This window comes from Podarcis filfolensis (genome assembly GCF_964270895.1).
Source record: "Podarcis filfolensis genome assembly, chromosome: 5".
In the NCBI taxonomy this organism is placed as follows: domain Eukaryota; kingdom Metazoa; phylum Chordata; class Lepidosauria; order Squamata; family Lacertidae; genus Podarcis; species Podarcis filfolensis.
In genome coordinates this window covers 68,493,958-68,514,890 of record NC_139608.1, presented here as the reverse complement: position 1 = coordinate 68,514,890, position 20,933 = coordinate 68,493,958, and the positions used below count along the sequence as shown (strand labels likewise).

General features: G+C 43.1%; 1 protein-coding gene across 4 annotated transcripts in view; it reads right to left on the bottom strand.

Moving 5' to 3' along the window:
• The window catches only part of PALD1 (phosphatase domain containing paladin 1), a 113,714-nt gene that overhangs the window by 34,877 nt on the left and 57,904 nt on the right, over positions 1-20,933 (bottom strand). For all 4 annotated transcript variants that reach the window (XM_083614079.1, XM_083614078.1, XM_083614077.1 and 1 more), the window contains exons 11-18: positions 16,153-16,248; positions 14,576-14,710; positions 13,405-13,521; positions 12,027-12,206; positions 10,146-10,343; positions 8,758-8,898; positions 7,836-7,907; positions 6,648-6,788 (exon numbers count right to left, since the gene is read on the bottom strand). In XM_083614079.1, coding sequence (XP_083470205.1) covers positions 6,648-6,788; positions 7,836-7,907; positions 8,758-8,898; positions 10,146-10,343; positions 12,027-12,206; positions 13,405-13,521; positions 14,576-14,710; positions 16,153-16,248 — 1,080 coding nt within the window. The remainder of the gene's footprint in view (positions 1-6,647; positions 6,789-7,835; positions 7,908-8,757; positions 8,899-10,145; positions 10,344-12,026; positions 12,207-13,404; positions 13,522-14,575; positions 14,711-16,152; positions 16,249-20,933) is intronic.

Sequence of the window (20,933 nt, the reverse complement as noted above, 5' to 3'; positions counted from 1 at the left end):
AAATTCCCCTTCATAAATTTCCAAGAAATGTTGTCAAAGGCTTTCTCCGCGTCTATAAAAATTAAAACTGCTTTAGTGTTTATGTTTGTTTGTAAAAGTTCCAATATGTCTATGATGTTCCTTGTGTTAGTAAACATATGTCTGCCCGGGAGAAAGCCTGCCTGGTCTTTATGGATTATCTCACTTAAAACTTTCTTAAATCTTCGTGCCAAAACATCTGCAAATATTTTGTAATCCACATTTAAAAGGGAGATGGGACGGTAATTCTTGAGTTGTGTCTTTTCAGTTTCTGACTTTGGAATCAATGTGATAAATGCTTCTTTCCACGATTCAGGCGCCTTCTTCCCCTCCATTATTTCATTACTGACCTCCAACAAGGGTTGTATCAAATAATCCTTCAATGTCTTGTAGTAGTTAGAGGTCAGTCCATCTGGCCCTGGTGATTTGCCCTGTTTCAGACTCAGGATGGCCTGTTCAATCTCTTGTCGTGTTATTTTGCCATTTAAAATTGTTCTATTTTCTTCTGACAGCTTTGCTAATCCATTTCTCTCCAAAAATTGTGTAATCTCTATTTCATCTTGTGGCCCTTGAGTATATAACTTTTTAAAATACCTCTGGAAGCACTTTCTAATCTCTCCCGGGTTCTGAATGTTCCTTCCTTCAACCTCTAAGTTTGTTACTGTGTTTAATCTTTGTCTCCTTTTCAACTGCCAAGCTAGCAGTTTCCCACATTTATTTGCCGATTCAAAAGTTTTTTGTTTCATTATTTTAATCTTCCATTCTATTTCCTGATTTATCAGCTTGGAATATTGCGCCTGATAAAGTTTAATTTCTCTCAGAATCGGTTGGGACTTCGGGTTAGATCTTAACTTCTTCTCCAACTCTTTGATACTTTCCAGAATTTTATCTTTCTTTTCATTTTGCAGTCTTTTCTTTAAGGAATTCTGTTGAATCAAGAACCCTCTCATCACAGCTTTACTTGCATCCCAGATAGTTCTTTTTTCCACCGTAGTGTTCAAATTAATCTCAAAATAGTCCTTTAAGGTTTTTTGGGCCTTCTTTACAATTCTTTGATCTCTAAACAGGCCATCATTCATCTTCCATCTAAAGGAGCCGATTGGGATCAATGTCATATCCATTCTCAAGGCGTTATGGTCGGAGCATGTTTTGGGGCAGATTTCCACCTTCCTCACCTTAGGTGCCAGACTTCTAGTTATCCATATTTGGTCGATTCGTGTCCAAGTCAGTTGAGCTTCAGAAAAGAATGTTCCTTCTCTTCCCAGGGGGTTTCTAACTCTCCAGATGTCAACCCAGTCCATATTGTCAGTCATTTCAAAAAAGGTCTTAGGTAGTCTTCCCTCTTTAGTAATGTTCTGGTTCTGTGACTTATCCATATTTGTTGATACGACCCCGTTCATGTCCCCCATCATGATGACGTTGTTGTAATCCAGATAATCCAGCATGATCTCGTGCAACTTCTTATAAAAATCCGATTTTCCTTCATTTGGAGCATAAATTCCTAATATCAAAATTTTTTCTCCTTGATACTGTACTTCTATTGCGAGGATTCTTCCACTTTCATCTTTAAAGAGAAATTTTGGTGAAAGGCTCTCTTTTGCATAGATCACTACACCTCTCTTTTTAACTGTATCCGATGATATAAATTCTTGACCAAGCCTTTTATTTATTAACACCTTTCTATGGAGCCTAATCACATGTGTTTCTTGTAAGCATATAATGTCCAATTGTTCCTTTTTTAGAATATGAAAAATTTTAGACCTTTTTTCGGGACTGTTACAGCCATTTATGTTCCAACTCAAAAGCTGCAGAGACATCCTGGATAGATCTGGTTATTCTTTCTGGGGTGGTACCTTGTTCTCCGGTCCTTGAGGATCCGAGGGGGCGGGCTCCCCTGGAAGTTCTGGCGTTGGCAATCCAAGTCCTTTGTGGAGGTCTTCTCCGTGTGCTCCCAAAAACTTGTCTCTATCTTCCACTGTTTTGATTTTGATCTTTCTCCCTCTGTAGGTAAAGGATAATCCTTGTGGAAACTCCCACCTGAAGATAATTGCGTTGCTTCTCAACAGTCTTGCCAATTCCGTGTAGTTATAGTGACTTTTCGTAGTGCAGGCCCAAAATCTTGTCCCTTTCCTCCTTTGATCTCAGTGTTATCAAACAATCTCTGGGCTTCTCTGTCCTTCTGACTCTGCCAAGCCTGAAAGCAGATACAATTTTAAAGTCTTTTTCCTCTAACTTCCAAAACTTGGCAAATTCCTTAGTTAGAAATTCAATAAGATTATCTTCTTCCACCTCTGGTATTGACCGTATCCTCAAGTTGGTCTCCCTGTTTCGCAGTTCTGTCATCAAAAAGTAAATCTGATGTTCTCCAACTTGTTTGCTGAGTGGTCTTACTTCTTTCTCAAGTTCTTCCAATCTTTGACTAGTATCTTCAGCCAGTTTACGATTTTCACCTACAGCCTCCTTTAATTCTCCAATAGACTGGGCATTCTGTGCAACTTGTCCAGTCAGCTTATTCAAGCTTTCTGTGTTCTGCTCAATTTTAGCTGTATGCAAATCAGCCTTCTTGTCCAGAGCCTCCAGTTTCTCCAAAATTTTCTCCAAGACAGAGCTACTTGTCCCTGAAGCCATATCTCCCAGGTGCAGCTCCTCTGTCTCACCCTCCCCTGCCTGTATTAGGGAGGCCGCCTCTATGTCTGGAGGCAAAGTGGAAGGCAAGGCCGGCACAGAAGATCTACGCTGTGAGGCTGCAGATAAAGTTAGAGTTGTTTGTTTAGTCCTTCCTCTTCTCCTTGCGCCACTCATTCCAAAGTTATCTGTAATCCAAGGTCAATCCAAGTTGTTCCCATGAGAAAGCAGAGTCCCAGATACAATAGTCAATCAGAGGCCGGGAAAGGGAAAGTAAAACAAAGTCACTGCTGTAAGTCCAAAATCCTCTAGAGGGAGCTTAATACGTCTTCAGGGAAAAGATCAAATCCAAGTTAAACTTATAAATTTAAATCCATGTCTATCGCCTCCACATGTATTATTTTTAGCAGAGTAAAACTTAAAGCAAAACAGTGTTTCTTACAGTGCCTTGACTGCAACAGTTTCAAAGTATCCAGTTCCAACTCAGAATGTTTCAAAATCTGAATTCAATGTATCCAAAGTTGCAAACTGGTGCTCATCCAGGCAGCTCCAGCATCAGAGATTCTTATTTATTTTATAATCCACTGGTGCCACAGAAGAAGAATATCAGTGCACCCCGAATATAACCAGCAAAAGTCAATAGCTCAAAGTCTTTCACTCAGAAAACTGCTTTAACAGGGTGCCAGCATTTAGTTAACGCATAACTTTTTGTCTCCACTCCTCCTGCTCTTTGCTTAAAGTTCAGTATAGCGGGAGATGGGCTTCCTGCTTATCCTCACTCCGTTTTCAGCCAGATTTCAACTTTTTTAAAAAAGTTTTAAAAGTTTCATAAAGTTCTCAAAAAGTTTCAGAAAGTTGACAAAAGTTTCAGAAAGTTTTCAATGTCCAAATTTACTCACGGGTTGTAGTTTCCAAAGTTCAGAAAAGTTGCAGGAAGAAAGGACAGCGCTGACCGGCAACAGCAATGCGGCTTCACTTCGCTGTTTGCGCAACGACCCACAGCGCCGCTACCCCCTCCGCGATCCGGAGCCCCTTACGGGGTCCCTTCAACGTTTTGGGGGCTGCTTCTGGCGCCCGCCGGGTCCCGAGACCACAGGCTTCTGCCACCTGTGGTTTTCCTGAGTGGGTCTCCGCTTCGCCGTAGCGGACGACCCGTTTACAGCGGAGCTCCCTTCTCCTTACTCGGAGAAGGCAGCCATTACCGGTCGCGCCGCCTCCGGAAGTCTATTATTATTATTATTCAGAGTGTCACACTGTAATGGCATTATTGCCAGGAATGGTTAACAGACATGGTGTTGTTGTTTTTTCCTAGCAAAAAATAAAATAAAAAAATTTAAAGCCATTGTTGCATCTTTGTGGCATTTCCACCTATTTGACATGTTAATTATGCGTTACAGACTTTTAGTGCTTTCGGCCACAGAGACCATTGATAAAATATTAGTCATGCATGAATTAAATTAACCCCAATTTCACAAGCGCAATTTGGGAGTTGAGACACGATTACACATATTGTTCTCCAAACTGGACTCTGCACAAGTCAGAAAGAAGAGACCATAGCTCAGGGGAAATCCTCTGCATACAGGGTCCTCTGCATACCCAGGACTGCACAATACATATCCTAATTTAGGGGATGTGTGCTACCCACACACTAGTAGACTATTGGCTGCTGTTGCCAGCTCTGACAATACTAAATATTTGCTCAGGATTAGGCAACGAGAAGTCTATTTCAGCCACCTTTTCCGTCCTTTCCAATAGTTGATTAGAAATCAAAGTACAAGCCATTTGCTAGGTGAGGAAATGCCTGCACACAGCCTAGCACATGCAAGGATCAGATTCATTGCTAGTTTTAGTAAGTCTTGCATAGACTGTGCTACCAAATGGGGAAATCCTCCACCAGCTCTCTATGAACAAATGTGTTGTTGTTGGTTTTTAAAAAATGTTCACAATCCAGCAGAATATGGAGATATTAAAACAGTTTGTTTGCTTTTTAAAGAAAAGCACACACACACACACAAGATTGACAGTGAGATTTTAAAACACACCCTGATAATGTGGTTTTAAAATTAAGGTTTTGTTGTTTTCACTACGTCATGCAATAATGCTGTGTTCGTAGCCTTTGAGAGTGCTTGGCTGTTGAAACCTGCCATCTAGTGGGATTTTCCACTCACTAAGAACACCCAAAAGCTTCACATGATGACAAAGGCCCACAGCTGTAAAAGGGAGAAGAGCTGTATTCAGGGATAAATATTAGTTAGGATGCTGGATTTCATTTTTATTAACTGAAGGAAAGATAGAGGGTAAGTATCAAAGCAACAAGGTCTTCAACAGGACCAAAATCACCCACCTCCACATTTAAGGCCCTTTTCACCCCCCCTGCCAGCTATAGGCTCTTGCTTCTCATAAACCTTAGGCACACTAGCGGAGGTCAATGTGATCTCTAAACTAGCCCACATCTGTCAAGAACCACAGTTCCCCTAGAGCTTTGCGGCTGAGGCAGGAAAGCCAAATTTCATTCATCTTGAACTGCTGGGCTTTTGATAGCAGGGAAGTCAAACAGGTTTTTCCAGACAGAGTAATGGGGGAAAAGACAAGCCAGTGAAAAAGGAAAAAAAGACACACAGGCTCAGTTCTGTGTCTGCAATACTGCACAAGGTCTCTTTTAATGACTAGCAGAAACCACCCTATATGCAAACAGCTTGAAGCTGTGTGTTGGGTCTGGGCATTGAATGCTCCGAACATTGGCTTCCTAAGCTAGATCTTGGATCCGATTCCTATATGCATGTACGTTTATTTCACTACAGGAGGCAGAATAACCATGGATCCAAAGGCACTAGGCTGCCCTCTGTTGGCTTTGGGTAAATAATGAACTCTGTGACCTGAAGGCTAGTTATTCGGCTAATATATACTACCGTTGCTCAGTATATCAACAACTGCAAACAGCTTCCACGCAGGTTAGGCTGTCATGGGACTGGTGTCATGTTTGCAAACAGTGACCCACATTGTTCAGCATTCTTTAACTGGTGTCAGAGTGCCTCAGGCTTCAATGACTCCAGGGAGGCAGTGATGCTGGAATCAGTGTTCTCTATATATTAGCACAGAATCACGATTCAGTTACGTATGTGATAGCATGTTTCTGTTTTGTTTTTTAAAAAGCTCCTTTGCAATCCATGAAATATCATGCAAAGAAAGCCTCACAAAAACTTGTACGCAAAAAGTGCCTTTCCAGATATATTGTTGCAGAGGACGTGCATATGTTTGCGGGTGGGTGGGTGTTTGATAGCAGTATGATGGTGAGCACTATGCTGGTGCACAGGATTGCTGTAACCAACCAGCAGCTCTGGTAGAAACTGGCAGGCTTTGATGTCCTTTTAATAGACAATGCAAATCAGGGCATGTATCTTACAAGGAAGGATAGCTTCTGGGTAGATAAGAGAACTCCTTGCCCTCTTTCCCATGACTACAAAAGCCAAGAGAGACAAAGCAAAGTATCACCTGGAGAATATACTAAGCTAAATATGAGAAATTATGTAAGCTTGCTTAATGCTTATAACTGATAAAGGCCACAGAATTTCTTACAGTCCTGAATACAAGCTCGGCAGAAGGTTCTGCAGCAGGGGGCCAGACCCTCCCTGCCCCAGCTATAACAACATGTGGATCAGTCAAAGACGAGCTCTCTGAAACTGCAGGCAAACCATTACCAAGCAAAACTGCAGCCCGTTCCCCATTGACTTGCGCACTCAGCTCCTGAGATCAGCAGTTGATCTCTATCTAATCTGAACAGACCGCAAACACCCTTTGCTTCTTGATGTCCCTGTCCTCTCCCTGTTGTACTCCTCCCGCCATCTCATTTGCACGTCCAGCCCTGCCCATTGAAACTAATTGCCAAGTATAAACAGATCTATGTCTGTCTTAACAGCAGAGTGAAACGGCAAAGAACAGAGGGAGCCACCAAAGGTGTGCGGAAATTCAAAGCAACATCCATGGTGCGTGTTTGCTAGGCTTACCTGTCTGTAGGTGCATATGATGATTTCCCTCAAGTGATAGTGCATGGGTGTCATCGTCTCACTCACAGTATCCAGTGCCATATCTACTTCCTTCTTCATTCGGTGTCCCTCCGGCAACATCTGAACCACCTTCATGACCACCTGGCAGACAAAAGCAAGGGCCCAGCTTAACATGAAATCTTCCCACCTGGAACGTTCTCTTTCACAAAGAGCAAATGTTAAGCCACTGAAATTTTCTTCTGTGGGAAGTAAAGAGGGAAATAGTTTGCCCCCCGTTTCTGGCATTCCGTCACCTACTAGTTTTGCAAAAACATCACATAAGGGACACAAAAGGGACACAAGTACAAATGCCAGTCTCAATAATGTTCACAGGAATCAACACATCACACTTAGTTCTGACCCTTTAGATCCCTTTAAAGCAGCCTTGCAAATAAGCCCACAAAAGTTACCCGCCTGCAAAAATGTCTTACTGACCTGCTGGGTATGGCGGTACAAACCCACCCAACAGCATGGAAGATGTGGATCATGCCAGATTCACATCAGCACTGACAAAAGATTCTGTTCCTCAATATTTTGTTTTTGCCCCTTTCTTTTCTGAGCTGCAAACTAAGGCAGCGGTGCTGAGTTGCGTTCAACATTGGGGGGGCGCACGCGCATGAATAATGTCATATGTGTGACGCCCCCCATCCAATCCAGCCAGGCCCATCCACTGCCAGCCACCTTACTTTTTTGAAAAGGATGCGCAGGAGAAGATGCTTCGCCCTGCACATCCCTGGCAAAGATTGCCTGTGCGCCTTCCGGGAAGGTGCTCTGGCGATCATCAAAGGGACACATGGGTTGAAGATGCTTTGCCTTGCCAGGTTCCTGGCAATACTCAAAAGGATATGGCAGGGCTAAACATCTTTGTCCTGGTGTGTCCTTTTGAGGTTAACCACATTTTTGGGGGGTGGCCCCCTTCTTGAAAATATGGGGGGGTCCCCGGAATTCAATTACTGCAGAGGCAGTGGGAGAGATGTGGCAGAAACTGATGTCAGCAGCAACCAAGCAAGATGTAAGATCACCTGTGCACTCAGATGTGTTTGTGGTGATAATGCTGATTTATTTATTTGTGGTGGTTAAGGCTGCCCTTTCAGAAACATTACCTTAAGAATATTCTGTCGCCTAATTTTAAAAGTGGAAGATACGCACCTCAAACTCTCCTTTGGTGTACTTGGCATCAGGCACGCTCACAATTTCATCTTCAACCATCTCAGGGATTCCCTGAAGCACCAAGAAGAGGAGTCTTAGATTTGATTATTGAGCAACACAGGAGATAAACAACAGTATCACAGAATTACTAACTGCAATATATGGCTGCTTATGAAGTTAGTAATATGCCATGTAAGACACAAGGAACTGTGAATATTGTAGAATTCTGGTACTTTTCACTTTCTATGTTTTAGAAAAGATATCATTCTTTTTAAAATGTATCCTTTATCCATTATTTCTATTTATGTATCTTGCATAGATTAAGAAAATTCCTTAAAAAAATATTAAAGTGGTTTATGTATGTAACAACAGCAGCTAGGATTCTTTATGTGCAGAAGTGGAAGCAAGAAGTTCCCAGGAAAGAAGAATGGATAAGATAGATAATGGACTATGAAAAACTGGGGGAAATTAACAGTAAAATTAAGAGAATCTAATGATGAGTGTTTTAAGGAACAATGGATGCCTTTTTCAGACTACTTAAAGAAATATTATAGTACGATGAACTCGCGAGCAGGATTTGAGCTGTGAGCAACAGGTGTAATTAGATTATAATATTGTGGTTTTGATTTAATAGATAGAAAATAGGGTGCAGCGGAAGGGGAGAAACAACAACTGCATGAAAAACGGGGTAGGAAGTCAACAAAAATAAGAGAAAATATATTATTGTGTCTTGACTGTATATGTTAAAAAAGTTGAAACTTAAGACTAGTCCTTAAAATTGTTCTGCAGAAGCCAAGAAGATTTAAACCCTGGGCACTGCACACATTTCAGGAAGGATGTTGCCCATAATATCAGGTACCCCTCCCTGCAGAATCCCAGATCCCTCACAAAGTGGGACTCTGGTCTCCAAATTAGTACATACGTTGAAATGCCAGAGGGTGAGGACAGCAATGACCATGGCTGTGGTGGTTCTTCCTCTGCCACTGTGGCAATTGAACACAAAGGCTGTGCGGGAGTCTTCAGCCAGAGCACCCTTCATGGCTTCCAGCAGCTGGTCAAAGTCCTAAAGGTGGCACACAAAGGGCATTTGTGAGCAGCCTAGTCTTTCTCAGGTGTGTGTGTGTGTGTGTGTGTGATTTTCACACGTGCTCAGTACTGTACTCACGGCATGTGCCAAATGCATGTTCTGTCCCTCATAAGGCCTTTAGGTGGCAGCAATGCCCTGATGAGGCAAATCCACTACAAACAGACCAGATTTTAATCACACTAAGTTGCTGCAAAGGGATTCTAAATAGCACCTAACTAACAGTTCGAAAGCACATCAAAGTGCAAGTAAATAAATAGGTACCACTCTGGCAGGAAGGTAAATGGCGTTTCCATGCGCTGTTCTGGTTCGCCAGAAGCGGCTTAGTCCTGCTGGCCACATGACCCGGAAGCTGTACGCTGGCTCCCTCGGCCAATAAAGCGAGATGAGCGCAGCAACCCCAGAGTCCGCCACGACTGGACCTAATGGTCAGGGGTCCCTTTACCTTTTTAAATGAATATTCCAATGCCTCTTTTAAGGAAGCGTACACAGGGTTTATTGTGGGGGACGGGCTCGCCCCCATCTAGGGGCTGAGCAGCCCGAGACTTTAGTTGAGTCATGTGAACTGTGTCACATAATTTGGAGAAGTGCAAAAAACCACAGGACAACTTTCATGAAGCACAAGTCAGGTCTGTTTACTTAAAAACATGAAGACTAGACAAAATCCCTGGGGGCATCCATATTGTAAAATCAAGTGGATGGGGCGAAGCGGGGTGGGGAAAAATAATGGCTCCTGGTTTTTGTCTAGCTGAACAAATGGTTTTACGACAAAACATTATGTGCAGCTGTGAATTTTTTTCCACAAGAGGCTTCACTTCCCTGCCCCACCCACCCACCCCAAAAAGAAAGGTACCCACAAAAGGCTGGACTACAGTGGTACCTCAGGTGACACACGCTTCAGGTTACATATGCTTCAGGTTACAGACTCCACTATCCCAGAAATAATACCTCGGGTTAAGAACTTTGCTTCAGCATGAGAACAGAAATTGTGCTCCGGCGGCGCGGCAGCAGCGAGAGGCCCCTTAGCTAAAGTGGTACCTCAGGTTAAAATAGTTTCAGGTTAAGAATGGACCTCCGGAACGAATTAAGTACTTAACCCGAGGTACCACTGTATTCAGTAGACCAGCAAGCAGAGAGAAGGGTTGCTTAAGTATCAGCCATCTTAAAATTCTCCATGTGGAAGAAGGTGGGGGGGGGGAGATATGGGGTCCCTGTGTGGTGCTTACCTTTTCCTTAGGAGCACAGAAGTCTGGGATTGGAACCCGCTTATACACCAACCCCTGGCAGGTGCTTTTGTGCTGGTTGAAGACTTCCTGCATGGTCAGGCATGTCTTTAACATTTTCATCTGCTTCTCCTGTTCCAGATAGACCTCAAGCCATTTCTGGGATTTCAGCAGGTCATTCTTCACAACGGATTCGAGTTTCTGAAGGAGGGAAGCAATGAGGCCAAACCAACAAACAAAAAGGCTCATGAGGAATTACCACAGTTAACTATGCAATTATCACTTTTCGTTTCCCTCTGGCCTCACTTACTTACGATTCCCCTCCCCACGATCCTTGTATGCCTACTTTTCGTAACTGCATGCATCTGACAAAAAGGAATGAGGTCTATGAAAGCCGGTGCCATTAATAATAATGAATTTTAAAAGATGTTTAAATTGGTGCTCCTCCCCCCAAAAAACCCCAAAGTCTTGTTGCTAGGGGTAATTGGGATGGAGGCTCCGAAGAAGATGACTAATTGTTTTATGTATGCAACAACCGCGACCGGAATTCTATATGTGCAGAAATGGAAAAAAGGAAGAGATTCCAACCCAAGAAGAATAGGGCGCACCTAGTTTGGGGGGGGGATAAAGAAAAAAAATTATTTCCCCCCAGGCGCGGGGCTGGGGCGGGGGAAACCCCAGCTCCCAGAACAGGCTGCTATCCGCAAGCCTTGGGAGGCCGGCTGGAACTCCCACGGGCTCTCCAGGCTTGCAGATATCTGCCCAAAGCCCAGGATGCAGGCTGCTATCCGCAAGCCTAGGGAGCTCGGTGGGAACTTGCGGATAGCTTCCTGAAGCCTGGAGAGCGAGAGGGGTCGGTGCGCACCGACCCCTCTCACTCTCCAGGCTTCAGCGAAAGCCTGCATTCGCCCCATAGGACGCACACACATTTCCCCTTCATTTTTGGAGGGGAAAATGTGCGTCCTATAGGGTGAAAAATACGGTAATAGATTATGCTGAAATGGCGAAACTGACTGCAAAACTAAGAGACCCAAATGATGAACTGTTTATGGAAAACTGGAGGCCTTTTCATATTGTTGAAGTATTATAGTGATGTTAAATCATGAGCAGGACTAGAGATATGTGTGATGGTGGGGAAAATATAAGATGGAGTTAGGGGGAGTTGATAATAAGCATAATGCAGCAACCAAGGATATGAACAAAAACACCAGGGTGGGAAGTCAAAAAGAAATATGCAAGAGAATGGCATATTGTATGCAAATAAATTTGTTTAAATCTTTGAGAAACAATAAAAATCAATTTTAAAAAAAAGAAAGCTGATCAATTTAAGGCTCCAAGGTGGAATTAAAAAAATAAATGGAGTGAGCCAATAATACTTTCAAACTCAATTCATCTGATAAATAATGCAAAGGGAGAACAAGCAAGGCTGGCATCTGTTATTACTAAGAAAGATGATCGATCAGCTCCATATGGAGACGCAAAGGTTAAATCTGGAAAAGACAACAGGCTGAAAAATGTCCTTTGTGATGAGCATGCCACCATGGATGTGTCCCCCTTGTTCACTCCTGCATCATAACAGTTTAAAAACCGGGGCTTGGGGTGGGGGGTGCAACAGTTAGCCTGTCACACCAATACAACAACAGCCACAATGAAAGATGCAAAGTGCCATCAAATGTCAACAGATAGTAAGAATCTCCTTGTCGGATACTTTTTAACTGCATAGCATCCTTAGAAGCCACCCTAGAAAAACACTATCATTTTTTTCCAATTCCTGCAGAGTGGCTGCCTGTTGTGAAATGCTAACTGCCCCAGATCAACTCAAAAGTTTCCCAATACTTACCTGGCAAAGGAAAAAAGAGAAGTTAAAAGCGCCTGGGCTCTCACCTCCAGCTGTTCAGGTGACGTTGCAGGCACTGTAATCTGCTGCTCCAGGTTGCTAACCTCTCGGATGGTGTAGGTTTGCTCGTTCCCTTCTAGGACCACATCTTCGCGAAGATTGATCCACAAGATGTGGGAATACTTCCTCTTCGTATCTGTCAGGTAGCTCAAGACATTCCCTATAGCCTGAAGAAAATGAGTAATAGTGGTCTTGTAGTAAGGTTAACACTTACTGTGGTACCTCGGGTTACATACGCTTCAGGTTACAGACTCTGCTAACCCAGAAATAGTGCTTCAGGTTAAGAACTTTGCTTCAGGATGAGAACAGAAATCGTGCTCTGGCGGCACGGCAGCAGGAGGAGGCCCCATTAGCTAAAGTGGTGCTAAAGGTTAAGAACAGTTTCAGGTTAAGTACGGACCTCCGGAACGAATTAAGTATTTAACCCGAGGTACCACTGTACTGGGAAATGATATATAATGAATTGAAAAGGATGTTTAAAATAATGTTTGTAAAAATAAAAAAAAAACACCAGAAGCTTTTCTTTTGGGAATTATAGGGACAGAACTACCAAAACTGTATAGAAACTTATTCATGCTACTACAGCTGCAAGAATGCTACTACAGCTGCAAGAATGCTACTCGCTGAAAAATAAAAAGAAGCAGAAGTCCCAGCAAAGGAAGAATGGATACAAAAACTTATGGAATATGCAGAAACGGTGAAACTTACTGGAAGAATAAGAAAGCAAGATAACAAACTCTTTATAAAAGAATGGAAGTGGTTTATTGAATATTTACAGATAAATTGTAAGCAGATAAGAACATTGGCAGGGTTGTTGTAATGACCTCCAGTTTTATAAGAGTATACATTTAAAGTAAGATGAATAAATGAGCAAATTAAGTTAATTTGTATATGCACAAGATATTAAAAATAAGTTTAAGGTAATGCAGAAAGAGGGGGAAGGAAGTCAAGTTTTGAAATGTTAAAATGATTGCAAAATTAGTGAAATGTATAAACCTGAAAAGCAATCAATCAATCAATCAATCAATCAGAGAATGCCTGCATTTAAATGCCTGCATTTAAAAAGATTTAAAAAGCAACAACCCTACAACTGGTCAGTTGTGTGACTGTTTCTCAAGGGCTCTCAGTCAGCTTCCTTTTGTTTCCACAACTTCACTGGGTTTCACAGGTGTGGGAAATCTGGAAACTCCACTGTCTTTTTATTTTATTTTTTTAAGGATCAAATTCCTGTTTTGATTTTTTAAATAATAATAATAATAATAATAATAATAATAATAATAATAATAATGCCTGTTTTTAATCCGAGAGCTCTTTGGCCCTATCTCAGTCTCTCTTCTCAGAAACTACACAGCATTGTTCAATTACCTTGGTGTTTGGCTGTGCCATCCCATACACAGGCATCTTGGGGACTCTCCGGAAGTTGGCCACGCTCATCTCCTTGACCGTGCTGAGCACATCTGGAGAAAACCTTTCATCCACCACCTGCAGCAGAAGCAGAACTCTAAAGGCTGCGGCAACCAACTAGGAAAAGCTGGACGTTCATTTTGCTCATGCGGTTCCCAGAGACACTTCCTCAAGCACTTCCTGCCTCGGCAAGATCATACCGGGAAGGACAGCAGCTCTTACACCAACAACCTCCTTCCAAATCCCACTTAAACTAAAAACCTAATGTGGTGCCTTTCCAGATGAAGCCCGTCAGCCGCACCCAATGTGGCCGGTGGTCAGGGATGAGAAGCACCGCAGCCCAACAGCATCTGGGGGTGGGCACCAGGTTGGGGAAGGGTGGCCTACAGAAAGAGCAACAATAGTCCCCAAATCACATGAATGCGATGCAGATCTGAAATCACCCAAAGCATACGCAGATACGGAGGGTAATCTGCCCAATGGGTGGCATTCAACTATATCTCACCCGGAGCAGACCCACTGAAATTAACGAACCTAACTTAGCCACATCTACTAACTTCAATGGGGCTGCTCTGAGTAGGGCTAGCACCGAATGCCACCCAATGTCCGCTGGTGCTCAGGCATGCCTGCGCACACTCAGTTTAACAGAATCCCTGGAAGAACGTGCTGTTACGTTTTATAAAACCTGACTGCATCCTCAGAAGAAGGCTGAGCATGTAGGGGTGGGGGAGAAAGGTGATATAGTCCAACCCTTTAACAAGGAGAACAATTGCATCCACAAGCGGGAGCCAGTGTGGCACAGTGGTTAGAGTGTTGGACTATGACCTGGGAGACCAGGGTTCAAATCCCCACTCAGCCTCGGCCTTACAGGGTTGTTGTGAGAATAAAATGGGGAGGAGAACTGTGTACGGCACCTTGAGCTCTTTAGAGGGAAAGTGGGATATAAATGTAGTTGTGGTAGTAATAAATCATAATTATTATTACAGAAATGTAATAAAATGCAGAGATGCTGTCCAAGACAGCTCCAAGGAAGGGTGTTCAAAAGTCAGGCAGTGTAGGCAGGCTGATCAGGGTAAATATATTTAATAATAATAATAAAAACAACAACAATAACTCAAAATAGTTGACTCACCAGCACTCGTGCCCCCTTAATTATCTGCTCCCCTGTGACCACAAGCTCCGACAGGTTCATGTTGGCTTGAAGCCTGTATAGTTCAGAGTGCCTGCACATCCATCGGCTGAAATCTAGGGCAAAAGCAAGGGGATACTTCCAGTCCAGGAAAGGGAGACAAGACAGACAGGGACACTGTCAGAAGCAAATCAACGTACTGCACACATCACAAGTAATCATTAGAAAACATGGCATCCTGTTGGCACAAAAAACACTTTCTCCTCCTTATGGAATAACACGCATTGGCTGAAGATGCTGCTAGTTGAGGCCATAATCTTAGCAGCAGAGAGAATTATGTAAACATCTTGTTGGGTATGGAAGACACAAGGCATGGTGGCCAAATCTGCTGTCGCAGAACAGGATATAAAGTTGTCCTTTTCTCCCTTTCCTTTTCTGTAAACCAGTGTTTCTCAACCTGACCGCTGGTGTTGCTAACTAGTGATGGTGGGATTTGTAGTCCAAAAACAGCTGGAGACCCAAGTCTGGGGAACACTTGCTGTAAACCAACATGGCAAATTGTCAAGGGTGTTTTGCTTGATTTGACTGAGCTGAAGGTTTCTTTTATTACAGGGCTCGTAATGTTTTCATCATAGTGGCCACTGAGTAAAGAGCAGTGGGAACGACAGTGACACTGACAACAGCCAACTTGATGCCATGGCCTTTGGCTAGCACAATAAAAGTTTATCTAACACAAGTCATCTCCCTTTACAATTTGATCTGACCACAGACTCCCAAGAACAGGCACAGGCAAACTCAGCCCTCCAGATGTTTTGGGACTACAGCTCCCATCATCCCTGACCACTGGTCCTGTTAGTTAGGGATGATGGGAGTTGTAGTCCCAAAACATCTGGAGGGCCGAGTTTGCCTATGCCTGCCCAAGAGCTTGCCAGCAAAGAAACTTTTGATGACTGGTTGGGTTCAACATTCACTTCAGTCTCTCTGGGCTTCACGTTCAGTTTCCATTGTATGCAAGTGAAATGTTTATAAGGGTGGAACTAAACAATGTGGATTCAGCATTTCGCAAGGACCCCCCACTTTCCATGTGGGTCTGCTCAGGCTTCCCCCACCCCACAGCTGTGGTGCCTAGGCTGTGGAACACCCTTCCCAACAGAGACCCTGTGTGCCTCATTACTTTTTGCTGTAAAGTGAAAATGGGGCTTTTTTAAGAGAAGTTTTGGCCTGATTTAAAAGCTTTTTGTTTGTTTTTTTGCCTCTTGCAGCTTTTAAGGATATTTCTGTTTCATTTTCAAGCTTGCTTCCCCTCTTCCCTCCCATTTCATTTTCCTCCTGTGTTTACATGGCAAGTCTTAGGGGGCAAGGGACCATATTGGAACTGGCTTTCGTAAGCTGCTCTGAGAGCCTTTATTTGGCTCTGAAGAAAGAGGCTTGGGTGTCCGGTTCCTACCCTCCTTGGCACTGCAACATCTAGTTCCACTTTCCCTGACATATGTAAGATGTCTGCACCCCATCACTGGGTACACCCAGCAAGGGTGGAAAAATGCACAGCATCGTTTAGGAGCTCAGGGAAGAATACTCACCTGTTCGTGAAGGTAATAGTTGAAAGCTATCAAGTAGAAGTAGCGCTCAAGGCTCTGCAACGTCCTCTGAAGGAAATACTCTTTGGTGCTGTTCCCCTACAATGCAAACACACAAATAGTAATATTAATAAGAGGCACTTGCCATTGTTGTTGTTGTTGCTGCTGCTATTAAATCTGCATCCCACCTTTCCTCCCAAAGAAGCCCTGGGTAGCAAACACCAAGTGACAAAACAATAAAAACATCTTAAAAGCAATTCCAAAACAGACACAGACTGGGACAGATCTTAGCTAAAAAGTTTTGTTGAAGGTGGACTGTATTTGGTAGGCACCAAGACGACAGAAGCTGTGTTAATATTCATGGGGAGGGCATTCCAAAGCGTAGGTGCTACCACACTAAAAGCCCATTGGTGCAGAATAGGCTGAGATGACTGGCAGAATCCGGGACCAAGGAGAAGAGTCGGTGGAAGAAGAGTGGAAAAAATTTAAAGTATATCTTCAAAAATATTGTAAAATTAAGGATTGTTAGAAAGATGTTGGAAAAAGAAAATTATATGGCTTTGGTAGAAATGATATAAAGGATTAAGTAAAAATGAATTGACAAAAGAGTGAACGTAAAACTACAATATATTAAATCAAATTATTAAGATAAAAACAAGGTTGGAAGGATTTGCTGAAATAACAATTTGAATTAGAATACAAAAATGGGAGGTGTGAGGAGGTCAAGGAAATAAGTAAAGGAAGAAAGTTATGTAAAGGTTTAATCTGTTTTTTTTGTTTTTTGTTTTTTTCCCCTCTTTTTTTAAAATGATTGTACTTTTTCTGTCTTTTTTACTTTTTTTCTTTTTTCTCTTTGTAATCTTCAAAATTCTGAATAAATATTATCTTTAAAAAAAAAAAAGCCCATTGGTGCAGAATGAACATGCTAATAAGAGGGTATCTCCAGGAGGCCCTCACCCGCAGAGTAGGGCTAGGCGATATCTGGTTTTCAACACTTTGATATTATCACCCAGGGAGTTCCATGGTTGAGTGAGGATTTGACTGATTTCCCCTGTCCAACTACAAAACTAAACCATACTGGCTCGCCATATGGAAAATGTAGAACTTTAACATTTGACTCTATTTATAAAGGGACTACATTCTGTTTTGGGGAGGTGTGGCGGGGGGAGAGAAAGAATTTGGCAAGCAGTCCACTGGAAATCTGCGACATTACATAATTGTCTTTCGTTAATATTTACTTGTTATCCCCCCTTAAGAGAAATCCGGCCACAAGTCATTTATCAAAAAGATTAAGGAACATGCTTAGGACTAAACTGAACATTCTCCTGCATGGAAAATATGCAGCTATGTGTTAAAGGGGGAAAGAGAAGAGATAACTGGGCACGCTCCATATTAAAGTCGCCCTAATTATCTGTGGGGTGAAGGTGAGGCAAGAGTTTAAAACTGTGGCACACTTTATGGTTGCCCTCTAACATTCATTTGTCGAGTGAGCGATAAACTTGTTAGCGTAAACTTATATATGAGTCTGTTAAATAAAATGGTCCCTTCTTGCCTTTTCTCAGTGAAACAAGACTGAATGGTGCAGATATCGGATTTATATGTGATTTATCAAGACAAATGTGGCCGGCCAGGTACCCGTCAACCTTTCCCATTTTTGCAGTTCCAGATTGGGGGGGAGGGGAGGTGAAGAGAGGGATATTTAGCCACTATATAGCTGACAGCCATTAGCGGCTTTTGAGATGGAATCAAGAGATTTAAAGGCTGGAAAGGCATGGTATACACTATAAACATAGATTTACAGAGACACACATTGCTCTTCCTCCATGATGCATTTTGTCCAATGAGAACATAACCCTAGGAAATTTTTCCATTGTTTTAAGAAGAGCTGTTGCTGTGTTTGAACTTCAAATAAACAGTCCCTGTGTTTGAAATGTAGAGCGGGGTCCAAAGGCTTATTTCTCAGAGCCGCTGAAGACATACGCCAGCCCCATCCTGCAAAGGCCAAACTGAAATTCACCCTGGCAGGAAATCCAGGGCTGCATTCGCAAAATGGCTGCTCCAGAGCTCCATTCGCAAAATGGAGTGGTTCTTCCCCATCCTTTTTCCCCTCGCAACAAGCTTATGAGGTAGATAAGGTTGTGATGAGATAGTGTCTGGCCCAAGGTCACCCAGTGATCCTCAAACCTGAGTCTCAGAGCCGGGCCCTATCATGAGGCACAGTAAGGTAGCTGCCTCAAGCAGTGGGTCAGTGCTTGGCACAACAGCCAGGTTGCACCTGCCACCTTTTCAAAGAATTCAAAGGACGTGCTTAAATCACACTCCTGATTCTTCCTTTAAAGTGGTATCACCTGACACCATAGGATGCCACATCCCTGACTGTTGGGTAGTCCCGCCTACCAGTCACAAGCAGTCTGCAGAGGGTGGATTAGAGCAGTGATGGAGAACCTCAGGCCTGGGGGGTGAATGTGGCCTTCCAAGCCTCTCTGCCTGCTCCTTGGGATTCCTGCCAGACCATATCCCCTTTCCCCACCGTGCCCCTCCTTTGCGTGTTTCTGATGGACAAGAATGCATCTGTGAACTCCCATAATGCTTTGAAGCATTATGTCAGGTGACAGGATGTCAGGTGATTCAGTTGGATGGAGGACAGAGAGGGCTGTGTGAGTGTGGCCCCCAGAACGATGACTAGAAGGGAATTAAGACTCTCAGGCTAAAAAAAGGGGGTTCTCAACCCCTTGATTAAAGTACTAGGCAACAGTTTTTCAGTATGCATCAACAGAATGAACTTTGTATTTAACTGAATAATGGTCTAAAAATTCATTTATATGCTAACTAATTAACTGTATTGTGCCTACTAATGCACCATGCTATAAAGGCAAATATCAAAGGAGTTGAGGCTTTGGAACGCTGCAAGAAGAAGAAGAAGAAGTTATTTATATGTCGCCAGCCACTCTGGGCAGCTTCCAACAAATTAAATCATTAATTTGTTGGAAGCCGCCCAGAGTGGCTGGGGAAACCCAGCCAGATGGGCGGGGTACAAATAATAAATTATTATTATTATTATTAATAATAATAATAATAATTATTATTATTATTATTATTATTATTATTATTATTATATAAGCACAGTAAACATTGATGAAACATTAACAATTGAAGGACTGTTACTTCAGTCTTCTTTTCCGAGGTGCAGCTGCCACACCTTCCTTGCACAAATTAAAAACCAAGAGTTGCTTACACAGCCTTGCATATAGCACTTTTTTCACAGGAGACTAACTGCAGCTAACAGAGCTGGATTAAGGCAGGGATGAGGAACCTCAGGGCGGGAGCCAAATGTGGCCCTCCAGACACTTGTACCTGGCCCTCAAGATTCTCCTCATCCCACACCCCTTCCCCAGCCAAGCCCCTTCCCCGCCCCCCAGCCCACATCCTCACCAGTCCTGCCTTGCACCTTCCATGCCTGTTAGACACAGCCCTTGCTAAGGAAGGAAGAGAAGGAAAAGAGACAAAGGCATTGAACAGCTGGCAAGAGAAAAAGACCCTCAGGTATGGGAGGGAAAGAGCTTTTATGAGAGTTCAGCCCTGCCACCACACACACATTGCCCCAGGGATGTAAGACGGTTTCCTTGCAAGTGCAGTTAAGTCTCCTTCAGCCAAGCAGGAGGTGGCGCAGAAGATAAATCCCTTCTGGTGTGAGCCCTGGCACCACCCAAAGCCTGGACCCTTCTTTACAAATGTGATGATAAAAAACAAATAATAGCAAGTGCTTTTATCTTCAACGGCAAGTGTTCTCTTGAAAAAACAATATATCCTTCCGGTTTCCTGAATAAACATTTGGAAAGCTTTCTGACTTTCAGTACAAACCGTCCTTGTTTATAGCCATAATTTACACCTGAATAATTTTATAGTCTATCCTGTTTATGTCTTTAGGCACGCGGGGGGCGGGGGGGTGCAGGGAGAGCAGGGGAGAGAGGCACCCAAAAGGAAAATTGAAGCAGTGTGTCCCCTGTGCTCATCTTTCCTTTTTCACATTTCTTGTCAACTTTTAGGAAAAAGCTGTATGTCAGGAACGGAGAGAGCATTTTCTCAAAAAGTGAAACAAAAAAATCTAAGAAGCAGTAAGGACAGATGAAGCCGAGTCTCGGAACTATTGAGAACTGTACACACTAATTAACAACAGTGGGTCCAGTAAGAGGCAACACATAACACCGACAATGAACTGGTATGCAAAAGGAGAAAATGTCTAATGAAGCTTGGGAGAACTAATGAGCAAGTGCAATTTCTATAAAACGTGTTATGCTGAATGGGGCTACTGAATGCTACTCTATGGCCCTTGGAAGTCCTTGGAAGATTTTTAATGCACTACATAAAATGCTAAGAATAATATTTATTTTTAATATTCTAGGGAAGCAAGATGCTAAGATATTCTGCAGAGGCAAAGTCACATGTGTATGTATACCAATGTAAGTTCCTAGCTAGGATGAGTTGCAGCAACACAACTAAGCCAATACCCCAAAGCTCCTGAAAGTTGTTAGGAGACCCCTAAAAAAAAGCAAAGGTAAAGGACCCCTGGACTCCGAAGTCCAGTCAAAGGTGACTATGGGGTTACGGTGCTCATCTTGCTTTCAGGCCGAGGGAGCCGGCGTTTGTGCACAGACAGCTTTCTGGGTCATGTGCCCAGCATGACTAAACCACTTCGGGATGCAACGGGACACCGTGACGGAAACCAGAGTGCACGGAAATGCCATTTACCTTCCCGCCCCAGTGGTACCTATTTATCTACTTGC